The 13144-nt window shown below is 36.0% G+C and overlaps 1 protein-coding gene across 5 annotated transcripts in view; it reads right to left on the reverse strand.

Moving 5' to 3' along the window:
- The window catches only part of ZMYND8 (zinc finger MYND-type containing 8), a 93315-nt gene that overhangs the window by 43740 nt on the left and 36431 nt on the right, over nucleotides 1-13144 (reverse strand). For all 5 annotated transcript variants that reach the window (XM_032217681.1, XM_032217683.1, XM_032217685.1 and 2 more), the window contains 2 exons: nucleotides 11069-11139; nucleotides 6032-6180 (listed from right to left, as the gene is read on the reverse strand). In XM_032217681.1, the coding sequence (XP_032073572.1) occupies nucleotides 6032-6180; nucleotides 11069-11139 (220 nt within the window). The remainder of the gene's footprint in view (nucleotides 1-6031; nucleotides 6181-11068; nucleotides 11140-13144) is intronic.

A 13144-nucleotide genomic window follows, 5' to 3' on the forward strand; every position in this document is an offset into this window, starting at 1 on the left:
TTGCAGAAAAAAACTGAAGCTGCTTGGAAATTAATTGTGAAGAGTTAGTTTGCAGGAAAAAATCTTCCTCATATTTTTAAACTAGATAACAGATATCGGAATCAATGGGGACAATAATTGGCTCACTGTTTGAAAATGTGGTGTTGGATACTTTTTATCTTGCTAATGTGTAATAAATATAAATAAGCTCCTATATAATCTAACTCTTATTAATTGCCAATGGGAATCTTGCATTCATAGTCACTAAAGATTGACAGGAGATTTGAAATTGTGGACCCCAGAATTTTTATCTGTATCTCAGAAACAGCAGGCCCTGCATTAGCATTCAATAATACTGCAGCTACATTTAAGTCCTGGTTTTAATTTATAGACTTCTTTATGGCTTAGCTCCTCCAGTATTTTCAGGATTGGCCTTTTCCAAGTGCAACCTAATCAATCCAGTATAGACATCATGAGCCGTTACCCAGTCTCTCATTTTCAGTAGCATTTATGGCCATTTGCATTTATGGCCATTTGCATTATCCCAGTGTCATGTGACTGTGCTTTACATTTTTGCCAAAAATTGTTTTTTGGGGGAGGGGCATGGTGAACAACTGGTTTGCTTAATGACAATGACATTTGCTCAATGACAGCCACAAAAAAGGGGCATCGGTCACATGATGACCTGTTTTACAACCATCACAACTTATGATCATAATGGGCAGGTTCCATTATAAGTTGAGGACCACCAGAATTACTTTTTAAAGGATAGTAGGAGTCACACTCACATATCAGGTGGCCAAATATCTTAAGTCACAGAATGGTGCACAACCTTTAATTTGATATGCTGCTTATTGTCCCATAGTTCCCCCCACAACATAACAAATGGCTGTATTAAACTATTTCTCTTTTTTAATGTAAAAACTACTCAAAAACTGGCCAGTTGGTAAAGATATTTGAATTTGAGTGAGGATATATTTCAAACTCCTATTATCATTTCATTTCATTAACACATGAAATCCCTTTAACAATTATATACAAGCAGACAATGTACACATTAAGATTAATAAAGCTTTTAGAATATAATAACATAAAATAGAATCCTAACAAAAATAACCTCATGTATATTACTTTAGACTATTATTATTTTTATAATATGGCATTCCAAAATATGGTAGTAGAACATCTAAAAATGCACTGCAAAATAACTAACAGTGGTGTAGAAAAGAAAACTGATAAAAGGTTGATAGGACAATTGATCAAGCAGCAGTAAAATAAAATGTTCCCACAACTCCAATTAGAAGAAACTTCTAATTAGTCTTTAGAGGATTCCTCACTCATATTATCTTCAGCAAAATAAAAAGATCACACTTGAGATTTGACATATTCAGTTTTTCAAGTAAGAAAACAAGATTGAAACAGTATCCAACATCTCTTACATACTTCCAGTCTTTTTACCGCAATGTAATCATGTAATAAATAATAAATTACATGATTGTTTAAATTGCTATAATCCCAATACCTAAAATTATACTGGATTAAGTTTAAAATGAACCTTGGGAAATCTGTTCAACATTATTATTATTTTATGTTTTATCTCAAAATAAATAACTATATTAGCCTCTGGAGATATGCAGAAGTTATCTTCACTGAAAGATATATCAGATATGGACACTGTAACTGATATCCTTAAATTACCTTTCTATATGCTCTAGGGATTGCCATTGAAGAGTGTCCAGAAATGTCAGCTGATGTAAAATCTAGCAGCCAGACAGTCAACTGAAACATGTTATTGAGATCATATCATCTGCTCATATGAATAGTCATATTGGCTTACAAATGCTTCAGGGTGCAATTCAAATAGTAATCTTGATTACCTTTAAGCATTAAATCAGTAGTGCTAATGCCTATAACATGGCTAACTTGTTTTTTTGAATCTTTTTTTTAAAGTCTCTTCTATATCCTGCCAATTTTCTATCTAATGAAAATAAGAGAAGGCACCTTTTCTGTAACCATGAAAAATTCAATCTGAAGATAAATAAAACTGACAAATAGATTTTTTTTACAAATGTATGGTAACATACATAGTATCATGTAAGGAGTTGCAATTATTGGATCTCAAAAAAGTTGTAAAGCAATAATTAATGAAAAATATAACTAAAACCAGTGACGTGCGGTGAGGTTTATGGCTGGTGAGGCAAGCGGGCAAAAGCCGCCCTATGTCAAACACAGCGGCAGGGTTTTGGCAGGACTTTCAGAAAGCTACGCCAGGGCTTTCGGAAGGGCTCTACCACACCAAGGGAGAACCCATCTTTCTCCCCTCTCCTACAAAACAGCATCAGAAGACGAAAGGGGCAGATTATATTAATGAAGACACCCCACACTTAAAGTGGTTCTCCCTAGACAGAAACAGAAAATGATTATAAACATGCCTGCTGAATGGTCAGCCTCCCCACTTAATACATAATACATAATACATAAACAAAGGCAGGAGAAGAGGGCAATGACCAAAAGCAAGATGGATGGGATTCGATGATAGTGACAATGGGTGCCCTGTTGGAAGGACCTGAAGAGTCAAATTGGGGACAGATTGTTCTGGAACCTATGGAGTCACTAAAAATCAAAACCAATTTAATGGTACACAATCAAGCAGAGAACCAAGAGTTGTTCAATTTCCAAATGTAACTAAAACTATTGATATTCCCAACTTTCCTCCAGAAAATCCTAATTTGCTGTGAAAGAAATTGAAACCAACAGCATCTACCACTCTTTAGTTCATATGGCACTATGGGGGAAAGTTGAGGGGCACTAATACTTTTGGCTGTACCCCACTATATATGGATCCACATACAAAATCAGATGGGCAGAGCATCACTCTGCCCATCTGACAGTGAGATTTCATGGTGGAGACACTAGTACAAGTTCCCGAACAGAAACAGCATCACCAGTACATCCAGGGCATGACAGTAGGCAGGGGAAGGAACATTTTGCCTTTCTCAGCATCGGGGTATTTTTCAGATTTTCTGAGAACACGTCAAAGAAATAAAGTGGACCTGTGCAGAGATTTGGATTTGAAAAACAAAATATCTTTTGGTGCACGAATGAAAGTGCAAGTACTACCCATTAGAAATATCTTAAGCCAAATGAACATTTTTCCAGGCATTGTATACAAAGTTATGGAGGCCAGCCACAAAACCTTGGAAAAGATGCAGATGTTCTCAAGAAGTTACACATAACGTATCAAACACACACTGTCCTCTGAAGTTGTGTGTTTGTATAGTTCTGTATAGGCTAGATGAAGTTCTAGCCGTCCAGTCCATCTGGTCCCATAAATTTATTTTTTGATACACAGCTTTAAAAACATTATAGATGTTCCAACAATGTTGCTCAATTTTTCTACTAGGGCACCCAACTACTCCAGCTGTCTTGTCCAAGGATCTCTTTTAATATTAGTTCTACTGTAACAAGTAACATATACTACTTCAGAACAGCTTCATTCACTAATTCAGAGTAAAATAGTATCCTTAGTTGATTGGATTACAAAAATGTAAACATCTTGAGTGGAGTTTAATTTAAAAATCTACATTCTATTCTATTCTATTCTATTCTATTCTATTCTATTCTATTCTATTGTCTTATAAGTTGCAAAACTGCTGTAATAACCATAATGTGGGCTAATGTTTTTACTGTTATTGCCAGACTGTTTTAATTTCTATTAACTTAATTTTAATGCTTTTAAGGAGGATTTGAAAATCCAATTTATTTAGTGAAGCAGTCTGATGCTGAAAATGGCAGTAAGGCTGTTTTTAAATCTTATTAATAAAACTAAATGGCAGATAGATTTTAAGATTTTATAATTGTACAGTATTTTCATTTTGATTATAGATTTTTCATGGTATATACTAATTTTGTTCCTTTTATATAATTTTAACTGCTGCTTAATTCTAATGAATTTATTTTTATTGTGGTTGGATTGTGCCATGGTAATTGTACACATTGTACACAAACCTTTATTGCATTGCTGTCTGTTGCTTAGGATTTCTATGGCAACTGAGACAGCCCGAAAGTCAAATAAATAAGCATTTTTGCAAGCTTTAGCAAGCATCATGGCTAAATCATGAACAATATATATCAATTACAATATTCAAGTGACATTTATATTAGTAATGTATACATAATTTATGTATAACATGTTTTCTCTTCATATCTTGCTATTGACAATAGGGATAGGATGTATGATAACTGGAGTTCATCAAGAGTTAAATGACTCCCCATTCACCAACCTTGTGAATACAGCAATACAGCAATTGAAGTGGTAGAGCACAAACTCTTCTAATAATTAACCATCAGCGGTGAATATAGTACTGTACACAGAAACATTGCTAAATAAACCTGATTTTTATAAATCAACTTTTATCAATGCAATACAGTTATTACTATGGAAATTCTATTGCACTGTTCTGAAAATTCCATTTTCTACTATTTTCTTTCAACTTAAATAATTGACAATTTAGACTAGGATAATGCAGAACTCTTTCCAAGGTTGACTGATTAGCCTGGAACTATTTGGCTGAGTAATTAGTAAGTAGCAATACCACATAACACATAAACACACACACACACACACACACACACACACACTTTAGATTAGATGTTTTGTCAAGGCACCTGGTATGCCCCAAATATGGGAGGGAGCATACTGCCTTTCAGCTCTACCCTAGGAGCCTTCCAGGCCGAAACCATTTCTGTATTGATTTTTTTTAATCATTATATATGTATGTATGTATGTATGTATGTACGCACGCACGCACGCACACACACAAACCTATATACCGATTGAATGCACTGATTGTTATAATATAAAACATAGCAACTCAAGAGCACTGTAAGAACATTACAGATATTAACAAAATATACATTATTCTTTAGATTAACCTATTTCTTCAAATGATAGTTAGCAGATTTTACATTATACATTTTTGGATTTTACTTCTACACAATGTTTGCCATAAATCATACTGTTGCAGAACTGCCCAGATTATGCCCACAGAAAAGGCTTTTGGTAGAGTAGGGGGGTCAAACTCAAGGCCCGGGGTGCTTAGATCTGACCTGCAGGGCCACCCTGGAAACAGCCCATTTTTGCTGGCAGAGCTCTCAAGCGACCACAGGCACCCCTGACGTATAGCTGTCCCCCCCACTTCCCAATATCACCACGCTGATCTGGACCTCAATGAAATTGAGTTTGATAGTAGGGGAGATGGGTAGCATAAAAATTTAATAAATAATTATTAAAGCAGATACAAAGACAAATCATAATCTGGGCTTCTTAAAGAAGTTGGAGCCTTGTGCTTCCTTTACTATTTTTTGAATCTGGCTTTCTGCTAAATACTGAAACTGTTTTTGGTTTACTGACTTATGATGGGAATCAGAGGGATAAAAAAGACCCTGTGTGCAGCTACTATCCAAACTGGATGTTATTCTTAATGCATCAAAGCAAGTGATATTCAGAATAAGTAGCAGCAATAGCACTTAGACCAGCAGTGTCAAACTGGATTGTTTTGAGGGCAGCATCAGCACTGTAGTTCTTCGTGGTGCTTGGGGGGGGAGGGGGGGGGCAGGGAGGAGATGGGACCAACGCCTCCTGAAGCAACCTGTTTTCAGTTTCCATGACCTCCTGCAAGCACTCTGCGGGCCAAAAATGGGATCCCGTTTGGCCCATTTTCAGCCTCCCGGGCCTTCAGTAGCACTCTGCCAGCCAAAAATGGGCCATCTGTGTATGTGTATCTATTCCATCTGTCTGTCTGTATGTACATGTATGTGTATAAATATATATGTATTGTTTACTATCAGAAGTTGCTTCATCAAGAATTTACTTATTTTTACAAAAAAAAAATCTTAGTTGAACAAAAAGTTAGAAATCAAGCATTAATTTTCCTCTTAAACATGACTGTCAAAGAACATTTGCTATAATCAGACAAACTACAGCATTTAGATACTATCAGAATTTCATTTACAACATGCAACATTGCTTCATAGCCACGACTTCTATTACCTGTTCTTTATTATTGCTGTTCAATAAGCCAGGTTTCTTTTTCTTTTTAATTGGGCTTGTTGATGAATCTTCAGGGGAATGACCATTAGAAGAGTGTGGTGGACTTGGAAACTTCCTTTTTTGAGCTGTACGTTCAGCAGAGCCAGGATCTTTTTAAAAAGGATTAAAAAATTACAACACTGAAAAAATCATAGGATATTCATACACTTGCACAACTTTTTTGTTTCAAAAAGCATTTTAGTTTTGTCACTGATATAAAAGCAAGTGTTCTTACTTTTATATCAGTGGCAAAACTAAAATGCTTTTTTCTAGAGAAGTTCTACTGACAATATTAAGCCAGCCCAGAAATCTTAAATTTTCATATTCACATGCAAATGTTTCAGTAGAGTGTATATGTCAGTTATCACATCAACTCACATCATATCTTTCTGTTTGTTAATCATAAAATATATCCAGCTATATCTGCTGACTCCTTCCCCAACTAATATGGCTTACCAGCTAATCAGCACTGACTTAAAGCCTAAATTCAGGATACATGAAATATATAGTCAAAAATTAAACAGAGAATGTAGACATGCTGTGAAATAGTTTGGTTTAAAGCTACATTCATTGGTTAACTGAGATCAGGAAGATGTACCTGCTGAGTGTGGATGATAGAGAACACCTTATGTCAGGGGTGTCAAAACTGGCGGCCCGTGGGCCGGATGCATCATGCACAGGCCATGCCTAACCCAGCTCCGCTAATGGGAAAACCGTTACGAAACAACATGTGACGGCAACATGACGCAGCGAATTTGACACTGTGCCTTATGTGAACCACCATAGCAATTGGGGAGGAGTCAGAAGCAAAAACAGGCACATTCCTCATTTAACTATAAACATGATATATATAAAAGTACCAAAACACCTAACAGTTTCTATTTTAACTGAATAGCTAAGGGGCAGGTTCACATGACTAAAATAATTTAATTCAGTTTAATTCAGACTAAAAACACTAAACAAAACATAGTGACTTCATGAAACTGTTTTAACGCAGGTAAATTATTAGATTGGAATTCTGATACTGTCCAATGTAATAATTCTTTATTTAGAATGTTTCCTCAAAATACTCAATAATATTCCATTTTAAATTATTATTCCTACATTACCAGAGACAATTAGTTCTATTACTATGAACAGAAATTAATGACCAGAAACCCTTCACCTGTAAATTTAAGAACTTGCAAAAATAGTCTAATACAGAGTGTAGAAGTATGCAAGGAGAAATCACTACATGCAAATCCTTACTCTTTGCCCAATTTTAAAACTGTAAACAATTAGACCTCCTGGCCTCTTGTGGAACTGGAACAACAAGCTCCAAATCCTTTCCCATAAGAAAAAAGACAATGACTGGATTTCTTTAGTTTGTGTGTTTTTAAACCACAATATTTCCCAACGTCTTATTATGTTAGTAACATCTGGAGCAATGTAAATAAATACAGTAATCAAAATACATAAAATGGATAATATGTATTTTTCATAATACATTTTTTTTCAAACAAAACAGAATAATGTGATTGGGAATTCAAGTCCATATCCTGGACCAGCACCTTTGAGACAAAACAAAATCCCACATGTGAGTTACAACCATTCCAAATAAATGAAATAATGTGGCTACTAATTAAAGATGTGGTAGACTTCCCCTTAGTTTTCTTTCAACTAAAAATAATAATTTATTTTTAAATAAAATACAATAATTTGTATTTTAATTGAAAGGATTATGAGGAGACTTAAACTGCATTCATCTGGCACACAAGACACAACCTGTTCAATTAATTGCCTCTTCCATGGCAGAATATATAAAATTAATTACAGTTAGTCTACTAGAGGCTTCCTATAACTATGTTTTAAAACAAAACTTCAGTTTCTGATTTGCTTGTTGTCCACCTAATCTTGCAGATGGTCAGGAACATGGATTATCTCTTTACATGTGTAAAGATTCAAATACAGATTACATTCCTTCTACCATGGCTGGTTTCTACCAACAAGTAAAAAAAAAGAAGAATATTAGCAGTTTCTTTCTGTTTGTGTAGAGGAATCAATTACCAAAAGGAAAGAAAAACTTTGGAAACACACCAAAAACACCTCTCTCTGCCTGGCTGTCAGCATTGACATCTTGAATGAAATTACCTTACATTATTTATAGTACACAGTATATAGCACAGAACAAAAAATTATTCATGAGCCATACACACAGCCAAGATCAGAAAAGTAATTTTTCACATTTGAAGTGCAAAACAAAAACTGCAGCAAACAGACCAAACAAAACTCCAATTAAGTTCAAGCATGCTCTTGCAGCAAAGTGCGTCATGGCTTATATCAAATGCGCACAATAGCATGAAGAGAGAGTAAATACTGAATTATCATTTTATCTTTCCTCACTAAGGTAGTTAGACAAATGGCTATAAAAATAACTTGAGCTGACCAAAAGCAGGATGTGAAGCCTACTGATTTTAAGATCCTGAAGTTTCTCACAATGTATCAAGGCTTCCATCCCAAGTCCAACACCCAAAGAATGGACACCAGCCAGAAAGGGGTGCAGGAGGGGTCTGGTGAGTGTCAAAACCACTAGGATGAAATCCAGAGCATCCAGGAGTATATCAGTAAGATGGCACCAAAATGAGAATGTCTGAGACAGCAGTAGACATGGGAAGAATGTCAAGAAGAGGAAGTGCCATGGCCAGGCAAAATCCTGCAGAGGAGGTAACTTTGCAGGCCATTGAGGAGGCGTCTATGAAGTAAATGTATACATTCATCAGGGGTTTAACATTATGATAAGCTGTGTTAGCCATCTGGCCATCTGGTATAACATACAAACCGTTTTTTAAAGTAGCAGTAACCCTGTTACTCTTCTTTTCAATAATACACATATCTCCCCTAAAGGTTATCACATAACCAATGTTAACCAGAGCCCTAACCGATAGTAAGTTGAATTTCAGGTTAGGTACACATAACATTGGTAACTGCTCATTTAGGAATGAACAATATGTGTTACCTTCACCAGATGCCCTCACCTTCCATCCATTTGCCAAAAATACATGTTCCTTGCTCGTGGTCATTTTTACAAACCTTTTTCCATCTCTAGCAATGCACTGTAATGCTCCACTATCAACAACCCACAAATCATGGTTTACAGGTACATTGCTAGACATAGCCAAAGTAGACATAGCTAAGTTGACATTAGCATTTTTTCTAGCTCTTCCGGCATTCTGTTGTTTTGCCTTTGTACAGAATCTAGCTATATGTCCCTTAGCCCCACAAGAAAAACATTTTCGAACAGTCTAGGCAGTATAAGGTGACTCCTCATGTTGTGGTGGTTTCTCTCTCAGTTGTTCTCTTTCCATCCTTCTTCTTGACTCTTCCAACGGTCGTGCAGTTATGTCAGTCAATGTTAGTTCATTTCAGGATAGGACTTCAAGAGAAGATACAAAAACATCATAACTCTCATCCAGTGAGGAGAGTATGATATAAACTTGATGTAGGTCAGAAAAAAATAGGTTTTTTTCATGTAGCTCCTGGAAAACCCCTTTCATAGTGTCATGTACATAAATCCTCTTCAAATTCTCCCAACATCTTGCAGCAGAATTTTCTCCACGAATATGTACTAATTGTTGGTCATTCAGTGTTAGACCAATTATACACAATGCCCATTCGTTGCATTGCTGAAAATCTGCTATCTTCTTGGCATCATCATCATCATCTGGATTCCAAGCAGTTACATCCGGTGGATTCTGTACCGCATTCCACAAACCTTCCCTATGCAGGAGTAGACTGCACGTCATAGACCAGGAAACATAGTTTGTTCCATCCAACCAGGTTATCATCGATAGGCTTGTTGATGGGTCGCTCGCCATCTTCTCCAGGATAGTAACAATCACTAATGAAATAGCTGTCTGTATGCGGTATTGCATATCAACTAACTCTCCTTTAGCTACGTCTGGTATAACCTGGGCCCATAACCAGTGTTAGGTAAGCTCCCCGTTGGGAGAGCGAGTGCGTTCAGAGAAGCATTGTGAGAGTGGTGTTGGAGAACACACAAACCAGCATACAGAGACACTGCAGTTTAAATAGGCTTTTACTTTCGTGGAAATAGAGGTATCAGAGTCCATCAAACAGTCCAAGTCATACACGGTTAAGACAGTCAGTCTTTCAGTTAAGGGATAATCCAAATAACATAGTCTATAATCATACAAACAGTTTGTTAGCAGTTGCAAAACTTACAATAGCTCATGCTGATCATTATACGACATTTCTAATAGCCAGCTTCCAAACACTCAGATCAGATCAGCATCTAACAGTGATTCTGGCTCCATCTTATGGCCAATTGAGGAAACAGCAACCAATCACATTTACAGCATGATTTAAAGAAACAGGTACAGCATTGTTACATATTTATATATTGCCAACCCAACCGTTAGATTATATTCCTAACAGTTAATGGTATGGATCTAGTCAAATGTGGTTTAAGGGACAGTGTGTTTCAGGAAATCAATATAAGGAAAGGCAAAATAAAACTTTGAAAAACATAGCAATAGCACTTAAGACTTACATACAACTCCATAGTGCTTTACCGTGCTCTCTGAGCAGTTTATAAATGTCAGCATGTAGTCCCCAACAATCTGGGTCCTCATTTTACTGACCTTAGAAGGATAGATCTAAGTCAACCTTGAGTCGGTCAGGATTGAACTCCAGGCTATGGGCAGTGTTAACTATAATACTGCATTCTAACCACTAACCACGGCTCTTCAAATTTGCCTTATTAAATTTCAGTAAAATAAAATACAAAATAAGTTAATTACATATTTAGACAATTATGTACACAAGCAAAGGAAAATGTATCTAAATATATCGATGTTAAGCAGTACTCATAGTTTTTTATTGGCATCAAAAGCCTCAAGGAATAAAAGAATCAGGTGAATGGTTGTAAGAAGCAGGCACAAAACTGTTTTTTATCCTTAGTACCAGGCAAAAATTCATGCTTAGAATGTTTTTACACACCTTTGGATCGAGTGGAGATATCCATCCCTTCCACTACGTCCTGCTCTGTTTTTATTTCTTCTTCAGCCAAGCTGTAAGAATAGAGAGATTTTGATGTTCACATGTTTATATTCATTGCATATTTATATTCATTTGATGTTCACATATTTATATTCATTACAGTTTAAAAATGAGAGAGAAGACACATCATGTCTATGGATATTCTCAGTTATCCAGGTCATGGTTCTCCCAAAGATGCTTTTTCAAGAGGCAACTGGTTTTTTTTTTTCCTTTGAAGACATTTCACTTGTCATCCAAGAAGCTTCTTCAGTTTTGACTGGATGGTGGGGAAAGGAAGGATTTATATTCCTTGCAGACATCTGGTCATTTGCATTCTTTTAGCAAGTTGTTAAGGCCACTTGGAAGTTTATCTGTGTCATCAGTACACAGGTGACCCTGATGACACAGAAAAAAAGGAAGACAGTGGAGTCAATACCTATACTTTAGATCAGTGGGTCTCAACCTTCCTAATGCCGTGACCCTTTAATATAGTTCCTCATGTTGTGGTGACCCCCAACCATAAAATTATTTTATGTTTTCCATATTTTTTTCAAAAATATGTGTTTTCCTATGGTCTTAGGTGACCCCTGTGAAAGCGTCGTTCGACCCCCAAAGGGGTCCCGACCCACGGGTTGAGAACCACTGCTTTAGATTTTTGCGTCAACACATCTTCAACGTCTTCAAAGAAAAGAAAAAAAAGTCCAATTGCCTCTTGAAGAAGCATCTTTGGGAGAAGACAAAACAATAAGGACTGTATCGTGATCCAGCTTTCTTTGTGTTGCTTTTAGTGATGTACAATTTATAATTGTGGAAGTAACTTTTTCCTTCAAAGATCAAGACTGTAATTTACATTTTTTTTCACAGTAAAACAAAAAGAAATGTTCAAAAAGAAAAGCTCACTGAAAAGCTCTATTTAATTCTTAACTAGAGACAGAAAAGCAGTGAAAGTATTATTAATGCACACTTTCCAAAAACTTAACATATTCTGGATATGTTTATAAGGGAGTAAAGAGTCATCAAAGGAATATGGATAGCCTGATAAACTTGTCTAATTTCCCTTTTTAAAAGATACATATTGGCTACCATTATATAACACTAGGGGAGGTGATTATCACTGTGCTGATAACATTTTCAGGAAATGTTCTATCTCCTTTGAATAAATAAATATTAAATTGCATAATAGATAATACATTGAAGCTGAAATCAGATGATATGGATATCTCATTTGTAAGGGCACAATTCCAGAGAAATGATAATGTTGTCCATACCAGAACAGGCTGGGTGGCTTTGGGTTAGTTATTCTATTTTAGCCGACTTCTTCACAGGATTATTGTGGGGAAAATATGATGAGGAAGCATTATATATGTCATGTTGAGCTATATAAAATATGAGGCAGAAAATAAATTCAGATCCTACTAATGTATGCTTAAAGCTTGCCTATTTTGTGCAAACATACACTGTTTTACAGTTGCTCATATTAAACTCTATTTGCCATTCTGAAACACTTTTACCCAGTCAGATAAGATATGTTTCAGAGCTTTTAGTTTTACTACCTTGAACATCAATATACATTCAGTCCAAACTCTAGATAACTTTTTATATTAACTCAAGAACACCACTGAAATTCTATGGTCACTACTTTTAATATTTAAATTGACACAAAAGTACTGCCCAAAAATGTTTAATTTAGAATAATAGATTTACCACCAGCTTATCAGGTACTTAGGAGCCAAGGACTTGGCAGCACAAGGAAACAATAGTCTAATACATAAATGTCAGCCATCAAAACCCAACAACTAAAAAGCCACACACAACCAGGCACCACATAAATACAACACATAAAATAGCCCAAAGCACACTTTTTGGTAGAGAGTTGTTCTCTGAGGATGGACTCCAGCTTGAGTCTGAAAGCGACTAAACCTCTGGGTATGGTGACCGACTCAGATTGGATCCTGCAACATTATCCTGGGACACGTATAATTTCCTTCATTCATTAGAATCATAGAATTCTAGTACTGGAAGGAGCCATTAAGGCCA

This window comes from Thamnophis elegans, chromosome 5, assembly GCF_009769535.1.
Source record: "Thamnophis elegans isolate rThaEle1 chromosome 5, rThaEle1.pri, whole genome shotgun sequence".
Classification (NCBI taxonomy): Eukaryota; Metazoa; Chordata; class Lepidosauria; order Squamata; family Colubridae; genus Thamnophis; species Thamnophis elegans.